The 24,633-nt window shown below is 60.0% G+C and overlaps 2 protein-coding genes and 1 long non-coding RNA gene across 3 annotated transcripts in view; all 3 read right to left on the bottom strand.

The window, feature by feature from the left end:
- LOC146420320 (Fc receptor-like A) overlaps positions 1-10,732 on the bottom strand; it is a 16,356-nt gene extending 5,624 nt beyond the window's left edge. The window contains exons 1-2 of the mRNA XM_085048356.1: positions 10,327-10,732; positions 10,007-10,237 (exon numbers count right to left, since the gene is read on the bottom strand). Coding sequence (XP_084904482.1) covers positions 10,007-10,237; positions 10,327-10,732 — 637 coding nt within the window. The remainder of the gene's footprint in view (positions 1-10,006; positions 10,238-10,326) is intronic.
- On the bottom strand, positions 347-4,146 carry LOC146420321 (Fc receptor-like protein 2). Its single transcript, XM_085048357.1, has 7 exons — positions 4,116-4,146; positions 3,637-3,657; positions 2,747-3,013; positions 1,637-1,906; positions 1,101-1,397; positions 933-1,019; positions 347-372 (listed from the first exon to the last, which is right to left on the bottom strand). The coding sequence occupies exons 1-7, from the start codon at positions 4,144-4,146 to the stop codon at positions 347-349; spliced, it is 999 nt and encodes a 332-aa protein (XP_084904483.1).
- On the bottom strand, positions 6,542-7,324 carry LOC146420322 (uncharacterized). Its single transcript, XR_014849215.1, has 2 exons — positions 7,244-7,324; positions 6,542-6,682 (listed from the first exon to the last, which is right to left on the bottom strand). It is a non-coding gene; the product is annotated as an uncharacterized LOC146420322 (long non-coding RNA).
- Positions 10,733-24,633: the final 13,901 nt, after the last annotated feature.

The raw sequence follows: 24,633 nt of genomic DNA on the forward strand, positions 1-24,633 counted from the left end.
TTATAGGCTGTATGTAAATGCTGTCGGACTTGTAGTTTGTCTTAGATTGGTTAAAGAAGAGTTGAATATTCAACAGAGAAGACAATTTATTGTATTGTAAACGGCAAATCGCTCTCTTTTTGCTCTCTTCTTTCTGCTCTCTCTCTCTCTCTCTCTCCCCTTTCTGCTGGCCTGCTTGGAGTCGCGTCTTGCGGCTCACAGGCCTCTCATCCCCACTCTATTTCGCAATGAACCTTCATGTTCTAAAACTCATCTTTAGAGATCTCTTGTCCCTATTTTATCCCCATAACTAAACACCACGGAGTCTATTCTTACGGGGAAAGGGCAGTCATGGCCGGAGCCGCCCTCACCTGTCCTGAGGCTTCCTGGCTCCTGCAAGGAAAAGGGGAGGAGGTGACTGTGGAGTCCCTGAGACCCCTGAACCTTCCTGGGACCTCGGGAGCTCCAAGCAACCACCCACAGGACCCACAAATCCCCACGGGACCCCAAATCCCCACTGCAGCCCAATTCCTACCGGACACTGATACCCCCTGGAACCCAGGAACATCTGAACCCCATAAAGTTCTGCACCACCACAGTATCCCTGATCCCCAAAGGCCCAGAACCCCAAGCCCGGACAGGAGAGGCACCACCCAAACTTAAACAGGACCCCTGAAAGATCCCTAAATATAGCTGCACCACCCTCCAACACCTCCCCAGTCTCTCCAGGGGCTCCCAGTGCCACCCCAATGTTCCTCAAAAGCCACCCAGGGATGTCCCTGAAAAAAACTCCAACCCTCCAACACCTCCCCAAACCTCCCAGGAGCTCCAGCCAAGGTCACTGGGGGCTCAGCTTCCCCCAGCTCAGGAGCTCTGGGTGCTGCCCCATCCCTCCCCACACTCTGGAGGTTTCCCCTCACTCCAGGACCCCCAATCCCAACATTGTCACCCACCTGGGCGGTGCCACCAGTGACAGCCCCTGATGACAGCCAGGAGCAGCAGCAGGTACAGGAGGGTCCTGCCGACATTCACAGCCACTGCTGGGGATACAGAGGAGACACATCAGGGTCACCACACACCTCAGGAGTCTTGAATCTCCCAGTGACCCCATATGACCTCACCTGTGCCCCAGTGTCCCTGCAGTGCCACCTCCAGGGCCAGCTCTGGGCTGAGCGCCCGGAACACGCGGTGCTCATCCAGCTGGTTGGTGGCCACACACTGGTAGATGCCAGAATGTCCCACATCGATGTCCCCAAGCTCCAGGAGGGGACCCTGGGCCACCTCTAGCCCATCATGCAGCCAGGTGAAGGTGACAGGTGCTGAGCCCACCTGCACCGAGCAGCGCAGGGTCACGGGGTCACCTGTGTGCACCTGGAGTGCCGGGGGGCCAGGGGTGATGGTGGCATTGGCCACGGGCACTGCGGGGACAGAGACGGGGCTGAGGCTGGGGGGAGGGGCTGGCATCAGGTGTTGGGGGATGAGGGAGTATCTGCATGATGGCACCTGGACACTGAGGGTCCCCTTCACCCATGACAGTGACCGACAGTGGTGGAGGTCATCCCCTGGTGTAAGATGAGGGCATGGAATCGGTGGAATGAGGGTGAGGTGAGGGATACTGTGAATGGGAGTGACCAACCAGCCCGAGGGTCCCACTCACCCAGGACAGTGACATTCAGTGTGGGGCTCTCGGCCATGCTGTCCCCATTGATGGCCTGGCACTGGTAGTGGCTGCTGTCATTGTCCCCAATGTGGCGCAGCTCCAGACGGGGTCCATTGCCCAGCGGTGTCCCCGAGCCCTCCCGGTGCCAGGAAAAGGACAGGGGACCTGTCCCTGCGGCCACTGTGCAGTTCAGCACCAGGCTGTCACCCAGTGCCACCTGTCCATTGGGTAGTTGTGCAGACAGGGACACCCCTGATACTGGGATCCCTGTGGGGGTGACAAAGGGAATGGGGGACCTTGGAGGGATGAGGGAAAACAGGGAGCAGTGAGGGACTCAGGAAAGGGAGGATCAGAGAGGGGTGGGGGAATCCCAGTGAGGAAGAAGGATGCCCAGAGACGGGGAGACTTGGAAAGGGGTGGAAGGGACACCAGGGAGGGATGGAACGTTAGGAAGGGGAGACATGGAGTGGGTTGGAGGGGACCAGAGGGAAGGTTTTGGGGAGCCAGACAGGGCTGGTGGGACCTTTGAATAATGGAGGTACCTAGGAGGGGGAGAGGTGAAAGGGGGGAGTGGTTTTGGGACCAGGTGAGGGATGCAGGGACCAGGGACACTCATGGGAGGACCGAGGGAGGGACCTGGGGAAGGCAAGGAGGCAGGTAGAGAGAGAGTGAGGCAGGGCTGGGGTACCCGGGGAGGCTGTGGGGGTTGCCGTGCCCATCCCCGCACTCACTGCGCACCGTGACGCGGAGCCGGGCGCTGCTCTTCCGCACGGCCCCCCCCTCGGAGCGCACCTCGCAGCTGTAACTGCCCGAGTGGGAGACCCCCACGGCGGGCAGCAGGAGCTGCGGGGACCCCTGCGGGCCCCCCAGCAACTGCCCGTCCTGGTAGAAGAGGTGCAGGAGGGGGGCTCGGGGCCGCAGGGGGCTGGGGGTGCTGAGGCAGCTGAGAGTCAGGGAGGACCCCTCGGTGGGCTCAGGGGGACCCTCCAGCTCCAGCACCGGCACTGAGAAGAGCTCTGGGAAGGAGATGGGAGGTTGGGATGTGACTCTGAGTCTGGTGGCTGCGAGGATGTCTCGTTATTGGAGATCCAGCTGTGGGATGCTCACCGTGCACTGTCACTGTCACTGGCTCTGACACTGACACTGACACTGACAGGCCGCTGCTCACCAAGCCACTGCAGTGGTAGCTGCTACTGTGGTGCAGCTTCAGGGGGGACAGGGATAGCTCAGTCCTCCTGGGAGAGCCCCCCAGCTCCTTCTTCTCATGGTAAAATTGCACCCAGCTGACCAACATGTCCTTCCTGACCCGGCAGCGCAGTGTCACCGTGTCCCCTTCCAGCAGTGGCCCTGCCGGCACCTGCAGCACCAGCCGGTCTGTGGGACAGGAGGGAATGCATTGCACTGAGGGACTTGAGAAGGGTGCAAGGTGGGAGTCCAAGGCACCAGGGACCACTGGGGGAGTCTCCATTGTGTGGAAGGATCCCAGGGAGACCAGGGATCGCCCCATTGCACCAGCATCCCCATGGTGTTCCAATCCCACTGGGATGCACAGGGGAGCACTGGGATGTTCCCGTGTAAAGGGGACAGACTCTCACCACAGGAGCAGTGTGAGGCCAGCCACAGAGCAGAGCCCACCCCGAGCCATCAGTGGGCCATCCATCCCCATCTCCTGCTCACCATTTAAGACCCTCACGGCGGGGCTGCGCCTGGTGCCATGTGTTTGACAATTGTAGGTTCCACTCTCAGTGACAAGGAAGTGGTCAGCTGCATCTGGCCACCAGCACTGCTCATCCTTGTACCAGGTGGTGGCACCATCAATCCCCAAGCCCTGGCAGGTCAGTGTCACTCGGTCCCACAGCACCGCTGGTGTCCAGGGGGGATCCACGAGGAGCTGGGTTGTCTGAGCACCTAGAGGTGACAGGGGACACCAGCCTGCCAGGGCCAGCTCAGGGCTGGGGACAGTTGGGCAGGGACATGGCATCTGCCTGAGGACTCACCAGCGAGGCTGAGGGTCTGGGCTGGAAGGGAGAAGGGAGAGGGGCTGGGTGGGAGTGGCACCATGGGGAGAGCAGTACCCGGGGACAGGGTGTTGGAGTCGTTCCCAACTGTCCCCATGGGAACACTGGTTTTGCCCAGAGCTCTTATGGACAGGGACACATTGGGCCACCCTGGGCTGAGGCAGGACACGGGGACACTGTGGACACCCTGGCCATGGTGACACCACCATGCTGGCAATGGTCCCACAGTCCCACAGCACATCCCTCCATGTCCACATCCCCATAGCCCTGTGCCTATGATCCCATTGCTATGGCATCTGTCCCCATGGGTTATCCTCATGTTGCTTGTCCCCTTGTCCCTGTGCCTGTGTCCTTCTCCCCTTGTTCCTGTACCCACAGCTGCCCCAGCGCCATGATGCCTCTCCTCCCACCTCAGTCCCCCTATTCAGGGCCATCAGCCCTGTTCCCAAGTCACTCACCCCACAGGAGCAGTGCCATCTTCCCGGCCATCCCGGTGTTCCTGGCCATCCAGGCTGGCTATCACACACTGACTGCGCCAACTGTCCCTGAGTGGTGGCTCTTCGGCTGAAGGGGAAGGAAGCGAGGTCACATCTCATCTCCACGTGTGGGTGGCCCTTGGTGGGGGCAGGGTGGTGACAGGCTGGGGGCAGGGTGGAGACATGGTGTTCCCAGGCATGGGGGTCTCAGGGGATGTGAGGAGCTCAGTGTCCCAGGGCAATGGGGCTCCAGGGAATGGAGGTCCTGAGGAGGACTCACAGGGAATGGCTGTCTGGGGACTGGGGGTCCCCATGCAGGTTGGTTCAAGGATGAGGGTCCCAGGAGAACATGGTAACCCTGGATTGGAGTCATGGTGTGTTGGTGCCAGGGACAGGGGTGTTGGGGGAAATGGTGGGGACTCTTGAGAATAAGGGATCCTTGGGGAATGGGGGCCCACTGGATCCAGGGGATTTGGGTCCTGGGCACTGGGAGTCCTGTTATGGTGGTGCCAGGGAGGGGGGACCTAAGGAATGGGGTCCTAGTTTTGGATTCCCAGGGCAATGGGGGTCCCAGCGATGGGCATTGACTGGGTGGGCATGTGGGTTGAGCTCCTTCACTGGGTGCCTGCGATTTTGGGGTGACCCAGGACACAGCAAAGCCCCCAGCATTGGAAGCACCTCATCAGGATACTGAGGGTCTCTGATGTACTCCAGGGATGAGCTGTTTTCGCTGCCCTAAGGTTTTTTCCTTTCTCTATTTCTTCTTTTTCCTTATATTCCCCATTTTCACTCTACCTACCCATCCATCCCACTCCCTGATTCAGCAATCCTAGGGAGCACCTGGGCACAGAAGTGGTTGGAGAGACCCCAGGGAGAGGTAAAAGGGAGTGAGGGGCGCAGGGAGCAGCAGTGGGGCTGTGGGGACTGTGGGAGATGGGGGTGTCCGGCTGTGTCCCCAGCACTTTGACTTTCCCTTTCCTGCAGCAGAAGGAAGAGGCTGTTTGTGCTTAGAGTCAGATGAGGGGGTGTTTCTGTCCTGGGAGGCACATCCAGGGGAGTCCTGTCCTGTTGGGGTCGCTGTCCCGGGGGGGTGACACATCTTGGAGAGATCATGCACCGGGGGGTGACACACCCTGGCTGGGGGTTCTGGCCCTATGCGATGGCAGTTCCTGGAGTGTCCCTGCACATTCCTGGGGTCTTGCCTGTCCCAGGGGTGGCACAACCTGGGGACCCTTGTACATCCCAGAGTGGTGCTCAGCCATGGCACAGCCCCACTGCACACGGATGGGCATTGGCCAGCCCTGCTCTGGCCAGCCCCAGGGGCAGCCAGCACCTGAGGCTCCCACCTGCCCCCTTGGCCCCCTTTGATTCTCACAGCTTTAGAGCTGCTCAAAGGTGAGAATTGTGTGGGGGAAAAAGGCCTGGCTGTGGTTTGTTCAGCCCTGCAAGAAGCACAGAAACCAACTGGAGCTCAAGCAATGGCTCTGCGAGGGCCTTTGATTGTTTTCAGAGCAGGGCTGGGTGGAAACCAACCGTGCAGGGGCAGCTGTGAGGGATCCAGTCTGGAAATGCAGCAACTGATCATTTTGTCCCTCTGGCCAAGGGACTGAGAGAGCCCCAGAACTCCTGCAAAGACAACAACAATCTGCTCAACAACCTGACCTGGAGCCTCCTGATTCCTCAAACCTGTCTCAAACCTGCAGCCCTTTGGAAGCTCCCAGAAAGAATGTTTGTGTTCTGGCTGTGGCCATCAGATGAGAGGGAAAAGTGTGGAATTAGCAAGCAGCGGCTCTGCCCCGCGGCCGTGCTGGGGCTGGGGGTGATCCCGGCTGGATGGCCACAGTGGCTCCGGACACGCTGTCCCAGCCGCTCCGGACACATGGCCACCGTCGCTGCCGCAGCCCGGGACAGTGGCGCCACTCGCAGCGCCATGGCAGCGCCACCTGCCCCGGTGACCGAGCCCAGCACTCCGCTCCCGCAGGCCCGGCGGCTCCTGCCGGGCTCCCTGCTCTCCCCCAGCCTCCCGCTCCCTCCCTCCCGGCGCCCCCCGCCCGCCCCAGGGCTGAGCCCGGCCGAGGCTCCGCAGCAGCTGCGGGGCTCAGAGCCGCTCGGGGAGCGCCGGCTGCGGGGCTTTGGGCACCGGGGGGCACCGGGCAGGGCTGCGGCGGGGCCGGGCTGGGCTCGGGGGACACCTATGGCTGTCCCCGGCTCCGTCCCGGGACTCTCGGGGCTCTCAGGGCAGTTGAGAGGGAACCAGTCCGGAAATGCCCCAATTCATCATTTTCTCACCCTCCCCAAGGGACTGAGAGATCCCCAGAAATCCTGCAAATCCCACAAGGATCTGCTCAACAGCCTGACCTGGACCCTCCTCCTTCCCGAGCTGAACAGACAGAGCTGAACAAACAAACCCCATTTCTACCAGTTTAATCAAAAAGCTGTGTTTTGGGTCCAATAAAAGGAAAAAGGGTCCTGTGCCCCCTGACAGTGGGAGGGGGGAAAGGGCAGTCATGGCCGGAGCCGCCCTCACCTGTCCTGAGGCTTCCTGGCTCCTGCAAGGAAAAGGGGAGGAGGTGACTGTGGGGTCCCTGAGACCCCTGAACCTTCCTGGGACCTCGGGAGCTCCAAGCAACCACCCACAGGACCCACAAATCCCCACGGGACCCCCAAATCCCCACTGCAGCCCAATTCCTACTGGACACTGATACCCCCCGGAACCCAGGAACACCTTAACCCCTTAAAGTTCTGCACCACCACAGTGCCCCTGATCCCCAAAGGCCCAGAACCCCAAGCCTGGACAGGAGAGGCACCACCCAAACTTAAACAGGACCCCTGAAAGATCCCTAAATATAGCTGCACCACCCTTCAACACCTCCCCAGTCCCTCCAGGGGCTCCCAGTGCCACCCCAATGTTCCTCAAAAGCCACCCAGGGATGTCCCTGAAAAAAACTCCAACCCACCAACACCTCCCCAAACATCCCAGGAGCTCCAGCCAAGGTCACTGGGGGCTCTGTTTCCCCCAGCTCAGGAGCTCTGGGTGCTGCCCCATCTCTCCCCACACTCTGGAGGTTTCCCCTCACTCCAGGACCCCCAATCGCCACATTGTCACCCACCCGGGCGGTGCCACCAGTGACAGCCCCCGATGACAGCCAGCAGCAGCACCAGGTACAGGAGGGTCCTGCCGACATTCATAGCCACTGCTGGGGATACAGAGGAGACACATCAGGGTCACCACACACCTCAGGAGTCTTGAATCCCCCGTGACCCCATATGACCTCACCTGTGCCCCATTGTCCCCGCGGTGTCACCTCTAGGGCCAGCTCTGGGCTGAGTGCCTGGAACACACGGTGCTCATCCAGCTGGTTGGTGGCCACGCACTGGTAGGTGCCAGAATGTCCCACATCGATGTCCCCAAGCTCCAGGAGGGGACCCTGGGCTACCTCACGCCCACTGTACAGCCAGGTGAAGGTGACAGGTGCTGAGCCCACCTGCACTGAGCAGCACAGGGTCACGGGGTCACCTGCGCTCACCTGCAGTGCTGGGGGGCCAGGGGTGATGGTGCCATTGGCCACAGGCACTGCAGGGACAGAGACAGGGCTGAGGCTGGGGGAGGGGCTGGCACCAGGTGTTGGGGGATGAGGGAGTCTCTGCATGGTGGCACCTGGACACAGAGGGTCCCCTTCACCCATGACTGTGACCGACAGTGGTGGGGGTCACACCTGGTGTAAGGTGAGGGCATGCAGTGGGTGGGATGAGGGTGAGGTGAGGGATACTGTGAATGGGAGTGACCACAAGCCCGAGGGACCCTCTCACCCTGGACCATGTCTGAGGGTGATGGTGGCCGTCACCCTGTAGGGGGTGTGGATTAGTGTTGGTGGGATGAGATTGATTGGTCGAGGCAGATCGTGGGGGGTGTCACCCTAATCCTCAGTGTCCTGCTCACTCAGGAGGGTCACGCTCAATAGGGTGACTGTGACTTGATGTGGGGTGTGGGATGTGACAGGTGGGATGAGGGAGCCATGGGTGGGATGTTGTGGGTGGAGATATCTGGACCCAGATGGTCTCAGTAACCTGGGACTGTGACACGCAGTGGTGGGGCTGTGACCTGGGGTGTGTTGGGGATGGTGTGGGGGAGATGAGGTGGGATGGGGAATTCCATGGGTGGGATCACCCCAGCCCGAGGGTCCCACTCACCCAGGATGGTGACATTCAGTGTGGGGCTCTCGGCCATGCTGTCCCCATTGCTGGCCCGGCACTAGTAGTGGCCGCTGTCATTGTCCCCAACGTGGCGCAGCTCCAGGTGGGGGCCAGTGCCCAGCGGTGTCCCCGAGCCCTCCCGGTGCCAGGAAAAGGACAGGGGACCTGTCCCTGCGGCCACTGTGCAGTTCAGCACCAGGCTGTCACCCAGTGCCACCTGTCCATTGGGGGGCTGTGCTGACAGGGACACCCCTGATACTGAGATCCCTGTGTGGGAGACAAAGGAAATGGGGGACCCTGGAGGGATGAGGAAAACCAGGGAGCAGTGAGAGACTCAGGAAAGGGAGGATCAGAGAGGGGCAGGGGGATCCCAGTGAGGAAGAAGGATGCCCAGAGATTGGGAGGCTTGGAAAGGGGTGGAAGGGACCCCAGGAAGGCATGGAATGTTAGGAAGGGGAGACATGGAGTGGGTTGGAGGGTACCACAGGGAAGGTTTTGGGGAGCCAGACAGGGATGGTGGGACCTTTGAATAATGGCGAGACCTAAGAGAGGGAGAGGTGTACGGGGGGAGTGGTTTGGGGACGAGGTGAGGGATGCAGGGACCAGAGACACTCATGGGAGGACGGAGGAGGGACCTGGGGAAGGCAAGGAGGCAGGTAGAGAGAGAGTGAGGCAGTGTTGGGGTACCCGGGGAGGCTGTGGGGGTTGCCGTGCCCATCCCCGCACTCACTGCGCACCGTGACGCGGAGCCGGGCGCTGCTCTTCCGCACGGCCCCCCCCTCGGAGCGCACCTCGCAGCTGTAACTGCCCGAGTGGGAGACCCCCACGGCGGGCAGCAGGAGCTGCGGGGACCCCTGCGGGCCCCCCAGCAACTGCCCGTCCCGGTAGAAGAGGTGCAGGAGGGGGGCTCGGGGCCGCAGGGGGCTGGGGGTGCTGAGGCAGCTGAGATTCAGGGGGGACCCCTCGGTGGGCTCGGGGGGACCCTCCAGCTTCAGCACCGGCACCGAGAAGAGCTCTGGGAAGGAGATGGGAGGTGGGGATGTGACTCTGAGTCTGCTGGGAAGTCTCAGAGTCTGCTGGCTGAGGAGATGTCTCGTTATTGGAGATCCAGCTGTGGGTTGCTCACCGTGCACTGTCACTGTCACTGGCTCTGACACTGACACTGAAAGGCCGCTGCTCACCAAGCCACGGCAGTGGTAGCTGCCACTGTGGTGCAGCTTCAGGCGGGACAGGGGCAGCTCAGTCCTCCTGGGAGAGCCCCCCAGCTCCGTCTTGTCATGGTAAAATTGCACACTGCTGACCGACGTGTCCTTCCTGACCCGGCAGTGCAGTGTCACCGTGTCCCCCTCCAGCAGTGCCCCCGCCGGCACCTGTAGCACCAGCCGGTCTGTGGGACAGGGAGAAGCCCATTGCACTGAGGGGTCCAAGGTGGGACCCCAAGGCACCAGGGACCACTGGGGGAGTCTCCATTGTGTGGAAGGATCCCAAGGAGACCAGGGATGACCCCATTGCACCAGCATCTCTATGGTGTTCCCATCACACTGGGATGCACAGGGGAGCACTGGGATGTCCCCGTGTAAAGGGGACAGACTCTCGTCACAGGAGCAGTGTGAGGCCAGCCACAGAGCAGAGCCCACCCAGAGCCATCAGTGGGCCATCCATCCCCATCCCCTGCTCACCATTTAAGACGCTCACGGCGGGGCTGCGCCTGGTGCCATGTGTTTGACAATTGTAGGTGCCACTCTCAGTGACAATGAGGTGGTCAGCTGCATTCTGCCACCAGCACTGCCCATCCTTGTACCAGGTGGTGGCACCGGCAGTCCCCAAGCCCCGGCAGGTCAGTGTCACTTGGTCCCACAGCACTGCTGGTGTCCAGGAGGGATCCACGAGGAGCTGGGTTGTCTGGGCACCTGCAGGTGACAGGGGACACCAGCCTGCCATGGCCAGCACATGGCTGGGGACAGTGGGGCAGGGACATGGCATCTGCATGGGGACTCACTGGCGAGGCTGAGGGTCTGGGCTGGACGGGAGAAGGAAGAGGGTCTGGGTTGGGGTGGCACCATGAGGTCAGAAGCACCCGGGGACAGCGTGTGGGGTTTTCCCCAGCAGTCCCCATGGGGACTCTGGTGTGGCCCAGAGGTCTTGTGGACAGGGACACATTTGGCCACCGTGGGCTGAGGCAGGACATGGGGATACTGTGGACACCCTGGCCATGGTGACACCACCATCCTGGCGATGGTCCCACAGTCCCACAGCACATTGCTGCACCTCCACGTCCCCATGGCCCTGTGCCTATGATCCCATTGCGATGGCATCTGTCCCCATGGGCTATCCTCATGTTGCTTATCCCCTTGTCCCTGTGCCTGCATCTTTATCCCCTGTACCCACAGCTGCCCCAGCCCCATGATGCCTCTCCTTACAACTCATTCCCCCCATTCCTGTACCCTGCTCTTGTCCCCACAGCCACCCCATGGCCCCAGTCACACCAGGGTCCACTCCCATGGACTTGCTCTGCTGGCACTGGGGATCTCAGGGGACCCCACAGCCCCCCTGTGCCCCCTCCCCACTGCTCTCTGCCTCACCAGGGCCATCTCTGGGGCATCAGGCCTGTGCCCAGGGTACTCACCCCACAGGAGCAGTGCCACCTTCCCGGCCATCCCGGTGTCCTCAGCCACCCTGGCTGGCTGTCACACAATGACTGGGCCGAGTGTACCCTGGGTGGTGGCTCTTCGGATTAAGGGGAAGGAAGCGAGGTCAGGTCTCGTCTCCACGTGTTGGTGGGCCTTGGTCAGGGGAGGGTGGGGACAGGCTGGGGGCAGGGTGGGGACATGACGGGGACATGATGGGGACATGGTTTTCCCAGGCATGGGGGGCTCAGGGGATGTGGGGAGCTCAGGATGGGTGTCCCGGGGCAATGGAGCTCCAGGGAATGGAGGTCCTGAGGAGGAGGACTCACAGGGAATGGCTGTCTGGGGATTGGGGGTCCCCATGCAGGGGGGTTCAAGGATGGGGGTCCCAGGGGAACATGGTAACCCTGGATTGGAGTCATGGCATGTGGGTCCCAGGGACAGGGGTGTGGAGGAAATGGGGGGACCCCTAGGGAATAGGGGATTCTTGGGGAATGGGGGCTCGTTGGATCAAGGGAATGAGGGTCCTGGGCACTAGGAATCCTGTTATGGTGGTGCCAGGGAGGTGGGACCTAAGGAATGGGGGTCCTATTTTTGGTTTCCATGGGGAATGGGGGTCTGAGGGATGGGCAGTGTCTGGGTGGGCATGTGGGTTGAGCTCCTTCATTGGGTGACTCAGATTTTGGGGTGACCCAGGGCACAGAAAAGCCCCCAGCTTGGGGGACACCCCATGAGGACACTGAAGGTATCCAATGTACTCCTGGAATGTGCCATTCACCCGCAAGGATTTTTCCTTTCTCTGTTTCTTTTTTTTCTTATTTTCCACATTTTCACGCTACCACCCCCATCTTGCCCTGCCCCAGTCCCTGTCTCAGCAATCCCAGGGAGAAACTGAGCAGGGAACAGGCTGGGGTAAAAAGGAGTGCAGAGGTTTCAGTGAGGGGTGGGGGGGCTGTGGGGGCTGTTGGTGATGGAGCTGTCTGGCAGAACACTTTCACTTTCCCTTTCCTGCAGTAGAAGGAAGAGGCTGTTTGTGCTGGGAATTGCAAGACAGGGGCAGGATCATTGCTGGGGGGCACATCTAGGGAGGTCCTGTCCTGGGGGGTCCCTGTTCTGGGGGTGACACATCCTGAAATCTCCAGCCCAGGGGAGGCCCTGGAATCTCCAGTGTCCCCAGTGGGGCATTGTGACCTCTGGGGAGCCAAAGCTTGGGAAACGCCCCATCCTCTCTATGTCCCCCTTATCAGCACCTCTTCAGTTTGGGAGCCCCCAGTCCCCCTTTTGGAGCCCCAAGGTGCAGCCCCTTCCCCTCCAATCTTGCAGACCCCCAAGGCCCTTCTGTGGGTAAGAAACCCCCACAGGAGTAACAGAAACCCCCACAACCTCCCATAACCACCACCCCTCGCTCCCCCTGCAGGGCCTCAAAATGCTGGGAACCAGGATGAGGATGAGACCTTCCAGATGAAACACCTGTGACCCCCCTGACTGTCCCCCCTCTGTCCAGAACACCCGAGGACAATCCTGAACCCTCCCCCCAGCACTGGGATGGAAAACTGGAGGTGACTTTAGAAGAGCAGCTTTTGCCAGCCCTGCTCTGAGGCTCCCACCTGGCCCCCTGGCTTTGATTCTCACAGCTTTAGAGCTGCTCAAAGGTGTGAATTGTGTGGCGGAAAAGGCCTGGCTGTGGTTTGCTCAGCCCTGCAAGAAGCACAGAAACCAATTGGAGCTCAAGCAATGGCTTTGCAAAGGCCTTTGATGGTTTTCAGAGCAGGGCTGGGTGGAAACCAACTCTGCAGGGGCAGCTGTGAGGGAACCAGTCTGGAAATGCAGCAATTCATCATTTTGTCCCTCTGGCCAAGGGAATGAGGGGACAAAATCCCTCTGGTCAAGGGACTGAGAGAGCCCCAGAACTCCTGCAAAGACAACAATATGCTAAACGACCTGACCTGGACACTCCTCCTTCCTGTCCAAAACCTGCAGCCCTTTGGAGTCTCCCAGAAAGAATGTTGGGCTCTGGCTGTGGCCACCAGACAAGAGGGAAAAGTGTGGAAATATTGATCAGGGGCTGCACAAATGGATCCTGGGAACACGGGGGTGAGAGCAGGAGCAGGGAGTGCCCAGGCAGGGGAATTCAGGGCAGGATGGAGGGGATTTACCAGGGAATCACACCCTGAGGGACACACGGGTATTTCCACAGTTTCCTGGGCAGTGGTCCAAGGATGGAAAGAGTTGTTCCATTTTTGGGAGCAGAATCCATGGGAAGTAAATCAAGTCTCAGGGTGCGAATGAGAAAAGTTGGGAAGAGTTCCTAAATGTGTCCCAACAAAAGCCTTCCTTGTGGGGTGTGTTGCTGCCCAGCAGACAGGAAACAATTGCATGGACCTGTTGGACGGCAGGGAGATTCCACACTCCGTACTATCCAAAGCAAATGCTGCTGTGGGATGCACGAATGGAGTCCTAAAGCAAACCATATAGTCTCAGTGCTTTGTGATTTCTTTTTGTTTATATTGTGTGCGACTTGTTTGGAGACCAACTCTCAAAAAGATCCTATAAACCAGGCCATTTTATCTTTGTCAGTTTGATTTGGCTGAGTTTGTTTTCTTTACTCATAAAAAAAGGTGTGGCAAAAGCATTTTACTTGTATCCTATGGATGTGTAATTTTGTCTCAACCAATTGGGAATAAGGGAATTCAATCCAATTTAGTCTGAGAATTGCCATTGTCCAGGCATGGTCATTAAAGGACATGTCTGAAGTTGGGGCACTTCAGAGGTCACAGTGCCCCACAGGTGATGGGGAGGTGGTCAGGATTCCCCTGGGATGTGTCACCCCCAGAGCAAGGACCCCCCATGACCAGACCTCCACCCAGATGTGTCATCACACCAGAAAAGCTCTTTTCCCCCAGGACAGGACCCCCCTGGATGTGCCCCCCAGGACAGAACCACCCCCATGTCTGACTCTTTCCCCATTCGGTGCAGTTACAGTCACAGCCGGCAGGGGCGCTGTTGGTTCCCAGCTGGGTAGGGCAGGTGCGATGATTCCCCCGTGGCTGCAGGGGGCGCTGTGGTGCGTGCTCAGCCGCCTCTCCACCTGGCAATGGCGGCTCAGGTGACAGAGAATGAGAGACAATGGCTTCCTTTGCGAAACTCACAGGGAGCAGCTGGTCTGAGTGCCACTGCGGGTGGTGAGCTGGACTGTAGCAGGAACCTCAGAGCAGTGGGCTGGAACAGCAGAGCCAAACACACCCAGGGTGGCAAACAAAGTGTGGACAAAACTCTGAAGCCCTGGCAAGAGCCGCAGGGGTTGGGGCAGATGCAGGGTGTCGAGTGAAAGTGTAGCAAAAACTGCCACAACAGTGGAAGGAAGACAGCCAGGCTAGGCAGCGGCAGCTGAGCTCCCACAAGCAGCTGGGAGAAACTCCCTCCAGAGAAGGGAAGGCGGTCAGGGTCCTGGGTTTCCCCTGAGGCACCCAAGCAGATGGTGAGGGTCACTCCCAGTGAGGTTGGGTGTTGAAAACATCCCAGTTCAACAGCTGCTCTTGCGAGCAAAGGCTCACCCATGGTAAGGACAAGCAGTGAAGAACAAAACTCTGAAGTAGCAGTGAATTCTCTCCTCAGGCACAGCCCAGCAGCAAGAGCACAAACATCTCTCCTGCCATCCCCCTGAGAGAAAGAGAGCACTGAGAGGGCTGAGCCCAGCCCCTGACCCCCAGCCAAGTCTCACTGTATCTCTGCACTTCCCAAGAGAAAACCTCCCAGCTAAGAGATTGCAGCAAACTGCACCCCTTCCCCCTCCTCCGCATCCTGGCTACATGTTTTGTCTCTTAAGTACTCCTCCTTCCCATCTCTTAGGCAACAAATGGGAAAAAATTCCCCGAGAGAAAGCAAGAAATTAAAAATCCTGTCCTTCAAGAGGAGGTCCATCCAGAGCCACAAGAATTTATGGTTCCCTTTAGGAGCGCATTTGTACATCCCTCAGAAGTGTTTGCTGTGGATAATACTGAGTGTGGAATCTCCCTGAGTGTCCATCAGGTCCATGTGATTTTTTCCTCTCTGCTGGGCACCAATAAACCCATAAAATAAAAGGAAGGCTCTTGTTCGGACAAATTTATAAACTCTTCCCGTTTTTCTCATTCCCACCATGAGACTTGATTTATTTCCCATGGATTCTGCTCCAAAAAGGAACAACTCTGTCCATCCTTGGACCACTGCCCAGGAATCTGTGGAAATGCCCGTGTGTCCCTCAGAGTGTGATTCCCTGGTAAATCCCCTCCATCCTGCCCTGAATTCCCCTGCCTGGGCACTCTCTGCTCCTGCTCTCATCCCTGAGTTCCCAGGATCCATGTGTGCAGCCCCTGATCAATATTTCTACACTCTTCACTCTCATCTGGTGGCCACATCCAGAACCCAAACATTCTTTCTGGGAGGTTCCGAAGGGCTGCAGGTTTTGTACAGGAAGGAGGAGGGTCCAGGCCAGGTTGTTGAGCAGATTGTTGTTGTCTTTGCAGGAGTTCTGGGGCTCTCTCAGTCCCTTGGCCAGAGGGACAAAATGATCGATTGCTGTATTTCCGTACTGGTTCCCTCCCAGCTGCCCCTGCATGGTTGGTTTCCACCCAGCCCTGCTCTGAAAACCATCAAATGCCCTCACAGAGCCACTGCTTGAGCTCCACTTGGTTTTTGTACTTCTTGCAGGGCTGAACAAACCACAGCCAGGCCTTTTTCCCCCACACAATTCTCACCTTTGAGCAGCTCTGAAGCTGTGAGAATCAAAGCCAAGGGGGCAGGTGGGAGCCCCAGGACCTGTTCCCTGCTCAGGAGCTCTCCAGGATCGCTGAGCCACGAAGTGGAGGGGACAGGATGTGAAAGTGAGGGAAATAAGGAAAGAAATAGAAATGAAGAGAGGAAAAAGCATGGAATGGGGGCACAGCCCTGGAGTCCTGCCCTGTGGTGCCTCCCCAAACCATGAACACCCCATGGGGACTATGCTGACCTGTTGGTCACCCCAAAATCTGAGGCACTCAGTGAAGGAGCTGAGACCTGGTGGGCAGGTGCCCACCCAGCCACTGCCCATCCCTGGGCCCTTTATTCGCCTTGGAACCCAATCATGGTTCCCCATTCTTTACATCCCCCCTCTCTGGGACCCTCCTACCCCTAGGGCCCCCATTTCCATGGGGCACCCTTTTCCCCTGACACCCCCATCCCATGCAGACCCCCATGCCATGATCCCAAATCCTGGGAGCTCATGTTCCCGTGGCACCCCCATCCCTGGGCCCCCCAACACAGGGCCCCATCCCATGTGATTCCTTCCTTCCCACTGAACCCCATTTCCCTGGACACCCATCCTTGGATCCCAACACACCCTCAGGCTCCAATTTCTGGGAACACCTTGTCCCCACCATGTCCTCACCACGTCCCCACCATGTCCCCACCATGTCCTCAACATGTCCGCACCACGTCCCCACCCTGCCCCCATCCTGTCCCCACCCTGCCCCCATCTAGGGTGACCAACACGTGGGGACGAAATGTGAGATTGTTTCCTTCTCACTACCCGGAGGACAGGAGGCCCCAGCAGCATGTGACAGCCAGCTCGGGTGGCTGGGGACACGGGGATGGCCAGGAAGGTGGCACTGCTCCTGTGGGGTGAGCGCCCCGGGCATGGGACTGATGCCCCAGGGATGGCCCTGGTGAGGCAGAGAGCTGTGCGGAAGGGGCACAGGGGCCTGTGGGGTCCCCTGAGGTCCCCAATGCCAGCAGAGCCAGTCCATGGTGGCCATGGTGTGTGACCATGGCCGTGGGATAGTGGACAGGATACGGGGTACAGGAATGGGGGGACAGGAATGAGGGGACAGGAACAGAGAACATGGATGTGGGGAGAGGCACTATGGGACTGTGACAGCTGTGGGGACACGTATGGGGGAGCTGCGATGCAGGGACAGGGACAAGGGGACCATGCAGATGTGGCCATAGGGACAGGTGCCTGCGGGATGGGATCATGGGCACAGGGCCATGGGATGTGGCCATGGGGTTAGGGGCTGTGGAGCTGGTGGAGATGACCTGTGCCTGCACGGGGTGGTCATAGAGTCCCCATGCCTGGGATGTCCACAGTGTCCCCATGTCCTGCATCAGCCCAGGGAGCCTGAGGTGTCCCTGTTCCTGAGAGGTCTGTGCCACATTGGTGTCCCCACAAGGACAATGTGGGGACAGCACCCGCTTCTGGTACCACTGTTCCCTTGGGGTCAACCCACCCCACCCTATCCCTTGTCTCTTCCAGCCCAAACCCTTCAGCCTCACTGGTGAGTCCTCAGGGGATGCCATGTCCCTGCCTGACTGTCCCCAGCCCGGTGCTGGCCCTGGCAGGCTGGTGTCCCCTGTCACTCACAGGTGCCCAGACCGCCCAGCTTCTTGTGCAGCCTCCCTGGATGCCAGCGGTGCTGTGGGACTGAGTGACACTGACCTGCCAGGGCTCGGGGACACCCAATGCCACCACCTGGTACAAGGATGGGCAGCGCTGGGGGAAGGAGGAATGGGATCAGTTCGTGGTGATGGAGAAAGGAACCTACAAGTGTGACAGACCTGGCACTGGGCTCAGTCTCCCCGTGAGCATCTTATATGGTGAGGGGGTGTTGCGTCCCCAGCCTGGCACCCGCGGGAACCCCGAGGGCTCTGGGTCACCCCCTGCTGTGGTGAGAGCCTGTCCCCTGCACACGGGGACATCACAGAGCATCCCAGTGCGAGGGGACATCCTATTGGAACAGTGGATGCCTGTGTGTGACCCAGTGGGGGTGTCTCGCTGCCATCTGGCACTCTCCAGTGTAACAGGACTCCGCTGTCCCACAGAGCGGCTGGTGCTGCAGGTGCCAGCATGGGTGCTGCTGGAGGGGGACACGGTGACACTGCGCTGCCGGAGCTGGCGGGACAAATCGGTCACCGGGGTGCGCTTCTACCTTGGGGACAAGGAGGTGGGAAGGCCCCTCGATGGGACCGAGCTGTCCTTGTCCTCCCTGCAGCTGCACCACAGTGGCCAATACTGCTGCGGGGGCTGAGTGGACTCTGAGCTCTCGCCATGGGTGAAGTCACCGCCAGTGACAGTGACAGTGCACGGTGAGCACCCCGAAAACCCGATATCCAGAAATCCCCAGAGCCCCTCCCCAGGTATTGAGGGTCACCATCCCCCGAGCCCACCGAGAGGTCCCTCCTGATTTTCAGCTGCCTCAGCACCCCCAGCCCCCTGCGGCCCCGAGCCCCCCTCCTGCACCTCTTCTACCGGGACGGGCAGTTGCTGGGGGGCCCGCAGGGGTCCCCGCAGCTCCTGCTGCCCGCCGTGGGGGTCTCCCACTCGGGCAGTTACAGCTGCGAGGTGCGCTCCGAGGGGGGGGCCGTGCGGAAGAGCAGCACCCGGCTCCGCGTCACGGTGCGCAGTGAGTGCGGGGATGGGCACGGCAACCCCCACAGCCTCCCCGGGTACCCCAGCTCTGCCTGGGTGTCCCATCTCACCCAGACACCTTTTCCGGGTCCCCACATCACTGCCCTTTGCCCCGTCATTCCTCCCACGGTGCCCTGCCTGGGTACCTCCATCACTTCCTGGGTCCATTCATCTCTTTTGCATCCCTCTCAGATTCCCTCATCCTTCACCGAGTCACCTCACCCCTTTCTGGGTCCACCCACCCTTCCCTGATGTCCCCCCCATGGTCCCCTGGTCCTCCTGTCACTGTCTGGGTCCCCACAGCCCTCTCTGGGTTCCCCCCATCCCTCTCCCCGTTTCCCCTCCTTGAATCTGCCATCTCTACCTGCAGTCCCCTTCCAAGCCTCCCCGAATCTCTGAGCCCCCTCTTCCAAACTGGGGTCCCCCACCCCGCTCTGAACCTCCCCATGACCCTCACTGTCCCCTGGTGTCCCCCTCTCACAGGGATCCCAGTATCAGGGGTGTCCCTGTTGGTGCAGCCTCCCGGGGGACAGGTGGCACTGGGTGACAGCCTGGTGCTGAGCTGCACGGTGGCTGCGGGGACAGGTCCCCTGTCCTTCTCCTGGCACCGGGAGGGCTCAGGGACACTGCTGGGCACTGGCCCCCGCCTGGAGCTTCGTCACATTGGGGACCGTGACAGCGGTCACTACCAGTGCCAGGCCAGTGACGGGGACAGCGTGGCTGAAAGCCCCACACTGAATGTCACTGTCCTTGGTGAGCAGGACCCTCAGGCTTGGTGTGATCCCAAACGCGGCATCATCATTCCCTCCACCCCCCTCCCCCCACACCTGATGCCAGCCCCTCCCGCACCCTCAGCCCCGTCTCTGTCCCCGCAGTGCCCGTGGCCAATGCCACCATCACCCCTGGCCCCCCGGCACTCCAGGTGCACGCAGGTGACCCCGTGACCCTGCGCTGCTCGGTGCAGGTGGGCTCAGCACCTGTCACCTTCACCTGGCTGCACAATGGGCACGAGGTGGCCCAGGGTCCCCTCCTGGAGCTTGGGGACATCGATGTGGGACATTCTGGCACCTACCAGTGCGTGGCCACCAACCAGCTGGATGAGCACCATGTGTTCCAGGCGCTCAGCCCAGAGCTGGTGCTGGAGGTGACACCGCAGGGACACTGGGGCACAGGTGGGGCACAGGTGAGGTCATATGGGGTCACCGGGGGGTGTGGGGGTGTATGGGGTCACTCCTCAAGTGAGTAGTGACCCTCATGACCCATCTGTCCCCAGCAGTGGCTGTGAACGTCGGCAGGACCCTCCTGTTCCTGGTTCTGCTCCTGGCTGTCATTGGGGGCTGTCACTGGTGGCACCACCCGGGTGGGTGACAGTGGGGAGGTTGGGGGTCCTGGAGTGAGGGGAACCCCAGAGTGTGGGGAGAGATGGGGCAGCACCCAGAGCTCCTGAGTTAGGGGAATCTGATCCCCAGGGACCTTGGCTGGGGTCCTGGTGGGGTTGGGGGGAATTTAGTTGGTCTTGGTTGTGCTCCAGGGGGCATCCCTGGGTGGCATTTGAGGAACATTGGGGTGGCACTGCGAGAGACTGGGGGGTTTAGGGAGCTCTTGGAGGGTTGTGCAAGGATGTTGGGGGTTCTGTCAGTGATTCTATGGAAGTTTGGGTGATGCCCCTCGCTGCCGTGCTTGAGGTTCTGGGACTCAGGGAGACGGGGAACCAGGGGGGTTGGGGGCACTATGGTGGTGCAGGAATTCTAGGCGTTCAGGTGTTCCTGGGGTCCAGGTGCGAATCAGGATCTGGTGGGAATCGGGGCTGCAGAGGGGATTTAGGGGTCCCGTGAGGATTTGGGGTCCTGAGGGTGGTTGGAGCTCCCAAGGTCCCACGAAGGTTCAGGGGTCTCAGGGACCTCACAGTCACCTCCTGCCCTTTTCCTTGCAGGAGCCAGGGTGTCCCAGGACAGGTGAGGAGGGCCTCCGGCCATGACTCCCCATTCACCCTCCCAGCCCCAGGGGGGCACAGGAACCTTTTTCCTTTTATTGGACCCGAACCGCAGGTTTGTGGCTAGCACAGGCCTTTCTCGTGAGAACATTCTGTTGTGTTTTATAAACAAAGATAAAGTTTGGATGTTTTTTAAACAGTGTCTAAAGATTTGGACAGTTCAGGCCTGGCCAATCAGGCCTATGGGGAGGTTTCTGGCTGACCAATCTGGGTGACCTCTGAAAAGTCTATACATATGTTGGATTCAAATAATAAAGGGCTTTTTCTATGCTGCGCTGGGAATCTGGGTTTTCCTTCTCTGCTAGCGGCTCAATAGCGACACAGGTTATTGATTAAACTGGGAGAAATGGGTTTTTTTTGTCCAGCTCTGTCTTTTCAGCTCGGGAAGGAGGAGGGTCCAGGTCAGGCTGTTGAGCAGATCCTTGTGGGATTTGCAGAATTTTTGGGGCTCTCTCAGTCCCTTGGGGAGGGTGGCAAAATGATCAACCGAGGCATTTCTGGACTGGTTCCCTCGCAACTGCCCTGAGAGCCCCGAGAGCCCCGGGACGGAGCCGGGGACAGCCTGAGGTGTCCCCCGAGCCCAGCCCAGCCCCGCCGCAGCCCTGCCCGGTGCCCCCCGGTGCCCAAAGCCCCGCAGCCGGCGCTCCCCGAGCGGCTCTGAGCCCCGCAGCTGCTGCGGAGCCTCGGCCGGGCTCAGCCCTGGGGCGGGCGGGGGGCGCCGGGAGGGAGGGAGCGGGAGGCTGGGGGAGAGCAGGGAGCCCGGCAGGAGCCGCCGGGCCTGCGGGAGCGGAGTGCTGGGCTCGGTCACCGGGGCAGGTGGCGCTGCCATGGCGCTGCGAGTGGCGCGACTGTCCCGGGCTGCGGCAGCGACGGTGGCCATGTGTCCGGAGAGGCTGGGACAGCGTGTCCGGAGCCACTGTCGCCATCCAGCCGGGGTCACCCCCAGCCCCAGCAAGGCTGCAAGGCAGAGCCACTGCTCCATATTTCCACACTTTTCCTTCTCATCTGGTGGCTGCAGCCGGAACCCAAACATTCTTTCTGGGCGCTTCCAAAGTGCTGCAGGTTTGAGCCAGGAAGGAGGAGGGTCCAGGTCATGTTGTTGAGCAGATTGTTGTTGTCTTTGCAGGAGTTCCGGGGCTCTCTCAGTCCCTTGGCCAGAGGGACAAAATGATCAATTGCTGCATTTCTGGACTGGTTCCCTCACAGCTGCCCCTGCAGGGTTGGTTTCCACCCAGCCCTGCTCTGAAAACCATCAAAGGCCCTTGCAGAGCCACTGCTTGAGCTCCAGTTGGTTTTTGTGCTTCTTGCAGAGCTGAGCAAACCACAGCCAGGCCTTTTTCCCCCACCCAGTTTTCACCTCTGAGCCGCTCTAAAGCTGTGAGAATCAAAGGGGGCCAAGGGGGCAGGTGGGAGCCTCAGGTGCTGGCTGCCCCTGGGGCTGGCCAGAGCAGGGCTGGCCAATGCCCATCCCTGTGCAGTGGGGCTATGCCATGGCTGAGCTCCACACTTGGATGGGCACTGGCTGCAAGGAAGAGGAGTTTGGGAGCTCCTTCCTGCCTGGGGCTGCATTCCCAAGCTGCTCTCCCACGCTCAGATCCTCCAGGAGAACAGCAATGTTGGAGAAGACTGGAACAGGTTTTCTCTCGAAACCCAATAAACCCAACTTGTCCCAACCCCCAGGACAGAAACCCATGCAGAGGATGGTGGAGAGCAGGAGAGGAATAGGGCAGCCCCCAACAGCTTCAGGCCACCCAGATTTTGGAAGTCTGATCCCTGTGTCAGCAATTTGAGGCCAAATCAGGCATTTCTAGGGAGAAAAAGCTGCATCTACGATGTGTCCAGGTTCCCTCCAGAACCGCCATCCCCCAGGTGAGGACCCCCCCAGCCGGGATGTGTCACCCCTGGGACAGGACCCTCCCTGGACATGTCACCCCCAGAAGAGGGACTGCCCCGGACATGACCCCCCTGGATGTGTCCCCCTGGACAGAACCTGCCCCCCCGTCTGATTCTCAGCACAAACAGCCACTTCCTTCTGCTGCAGGAAAGAGAAAGTGAAAGTGTTGGGGGCAAAGCAGGACACCCCCATCCCTCACAGCTCCTCCCCCCTCCCTGCAGCCCCTGCACCCCCATTTCCCACCTCTTACCTGCTCAGGTGCTCCCCAGGACTGGGGAGTCAGGAAATGCAGGGGCAGTGTGTGTCAAAGTGAGGCAAATAAAGAATATATAGAAATAGAGGAAAAAGACCCTGAAAGAGTGGGGCAAAGAACCAAAGACCCCTGGGACTGCCCTGTGGTGTCCCCTCAATCTATGAGCACCCCGGGGGGGCTCTGCTGGGCCCTGGGTCACCACAAAATCTGAGGCAGCCAGTGAAGGAGCTGTGACCCATGTGCTCACCCAGCCACTGCCCTGGAACCTCCATTGCCCTGGGAACACAACCATGGGATCCCCATTCCCTTGGTCCCTCCATCCCTGCGACCACCATTCCAGAGCTCCCACTGCCCAGGGTCTCCATTTCCCAGGACCTTCCTTTGATCCATTCCCACGGGGACCTCCATTCCCCCACCACCCCCATCCCTGGGACCTCCATCCCATGACCTGAGTTCCCTGGAGCCTGCTTTCCCCAGGGTCCCCTACATATTTGGACCCCCATTCCCAGGCAACCCATCCCTGTAACTCCCCCTCCTCAGGACTCCCATTCCTCTGGATCTCCATTCCCAGGAACTCCCCTCCCAGGAAATCCTGGGACCTTCCCAGGACCTCATTCCTGCCCCAAGTTTCCCCTGGACACAAACCCAGGCTCACCGCATCTCCTGATCCCCCCAATCCTGGGCCCTTATTTTCCCCCAGGTCCCACCAGGTCCCCAGCCTGCCCCCAGCCTGTCACCACCCTGCCCCCAGCAAGGGCCACCTACACGTGGGGATGAAATGTGAAATCGCTTCCTTCCCCTTCATCCGAAGAGTCACCACCCAGGGGACAGCAGCATGTGACAGCCAGCCTGGATGGCCGGGGACAGCGCGATGGCCGGGAAGGTGGCACTGCTCCTGTGGGGTGAGTACCCTGGGCACAGGCCTGATGCACAGGGATGGGTCCTGGTGAGGCAGAGAGCGGTGGGGAGGGGGCACAGGGGGGCTGTGGGGTCCTCTGAGTTCACCAGTGCAAGCAGTGCCACTCCATGGTGTGATGGGGATCATGGGGTGGCTGTGGGGACAGGAACAGGGGGATAGGAATGGGGGGACAGAAATGGGGAATAGGGATAGGGGGACAAGTATATGGCAATAGGCACCTTGGTACAGCATCAGCTGTGGGCTCAGGGACAGGGGAACAGGGGGACAGGGGGACAAGGGGACAAGCATCATGCAGATGGGCATTGTGGAGGAGATGCTGTGGGGCTGATGAGGGTGATCTCTGCCAGCATGGGATGTCTATAGAGTCGCCATGCCCAGAGTGTCCACAGTGTCCCCATGTCCTGCCTCAACCCGGGGTGGCTGTGATGTCTCTGTCTGTCCCTGAGATGTCTATGCCCCATGGGTGTTTGAACAGGGACAGTTTGGGGACAGCCTCCACAGCCATCCCCCAGGGGCTGCTGTCCCCACAGTGCCACCCCCACCCAGATCCTCTCCCTTCTCCCTTCCAGCCCAGACCCTCAGCCTCACTGGTGAGTCCTCAGGGGATGCCATGTCACTTCCCTGCTGTCTCCAGCCCCACAGTGACCCTGGCAGGCTGGTGTCCCCTGTCACCCACAGGTGCCCAGACCACCCAGCTCCTCGTGGATCCCCCCTGGACACCGGCAGTGCTGTGGGACCGAGTGACACTGACCTGCCAGGGCTTGGGGACTCCTGGTGCCATCACCTGGTACAAGAATGGGCGGAACTGGGAGCAGAAGAAAACTGACCGTTTCCTTGTCACCCAGAGTGGCACCTACAAGTGTGAGAGACCTGGCACCGGGGTCAGCAACCCTGTGAGCATCTTAGATGGTGAGTGGGGATGGGGTCTGGGTGGGCTGCACTCCGTGGGTGGTCACATACTCCTCATATGATGAAAGCCTGTCTTCTGCTCATGGTGACATTCCAGTGCATCCCAGTTCATCCCAGTGCACACCAGTGCATCTCATTGTGATGGGACAGCCCTGGTGCATCCAGGTGCCATGGGATTTCCCCTGGTGTCCCCTGGGTCCCTGGACACACTGCAGCTCAGAACCCCTCAGTGCCATGGGGACTCTGCTGTCCCACAGACCGGCTGGTGCTGCAGGTGTCAGCAGGGACACT

The sequence above is a fragment of the Lichenostomus cassidix genome, unplaced genomic scaffold (genome assembly GCF_008360975.1).
Source record: "Lichenostomus cassidix isolate B80296 unplaced genomic scaffold, HeHo_3.0 HiC_scaffold_852, whole genome shotgun sequence".
Lineage (NCBI taxonomy): Eukaryota > Metazoa > Chordata > Aves > Passeriformes > Meliphagidae > Lichenostomus > Lichenostomus cassidix.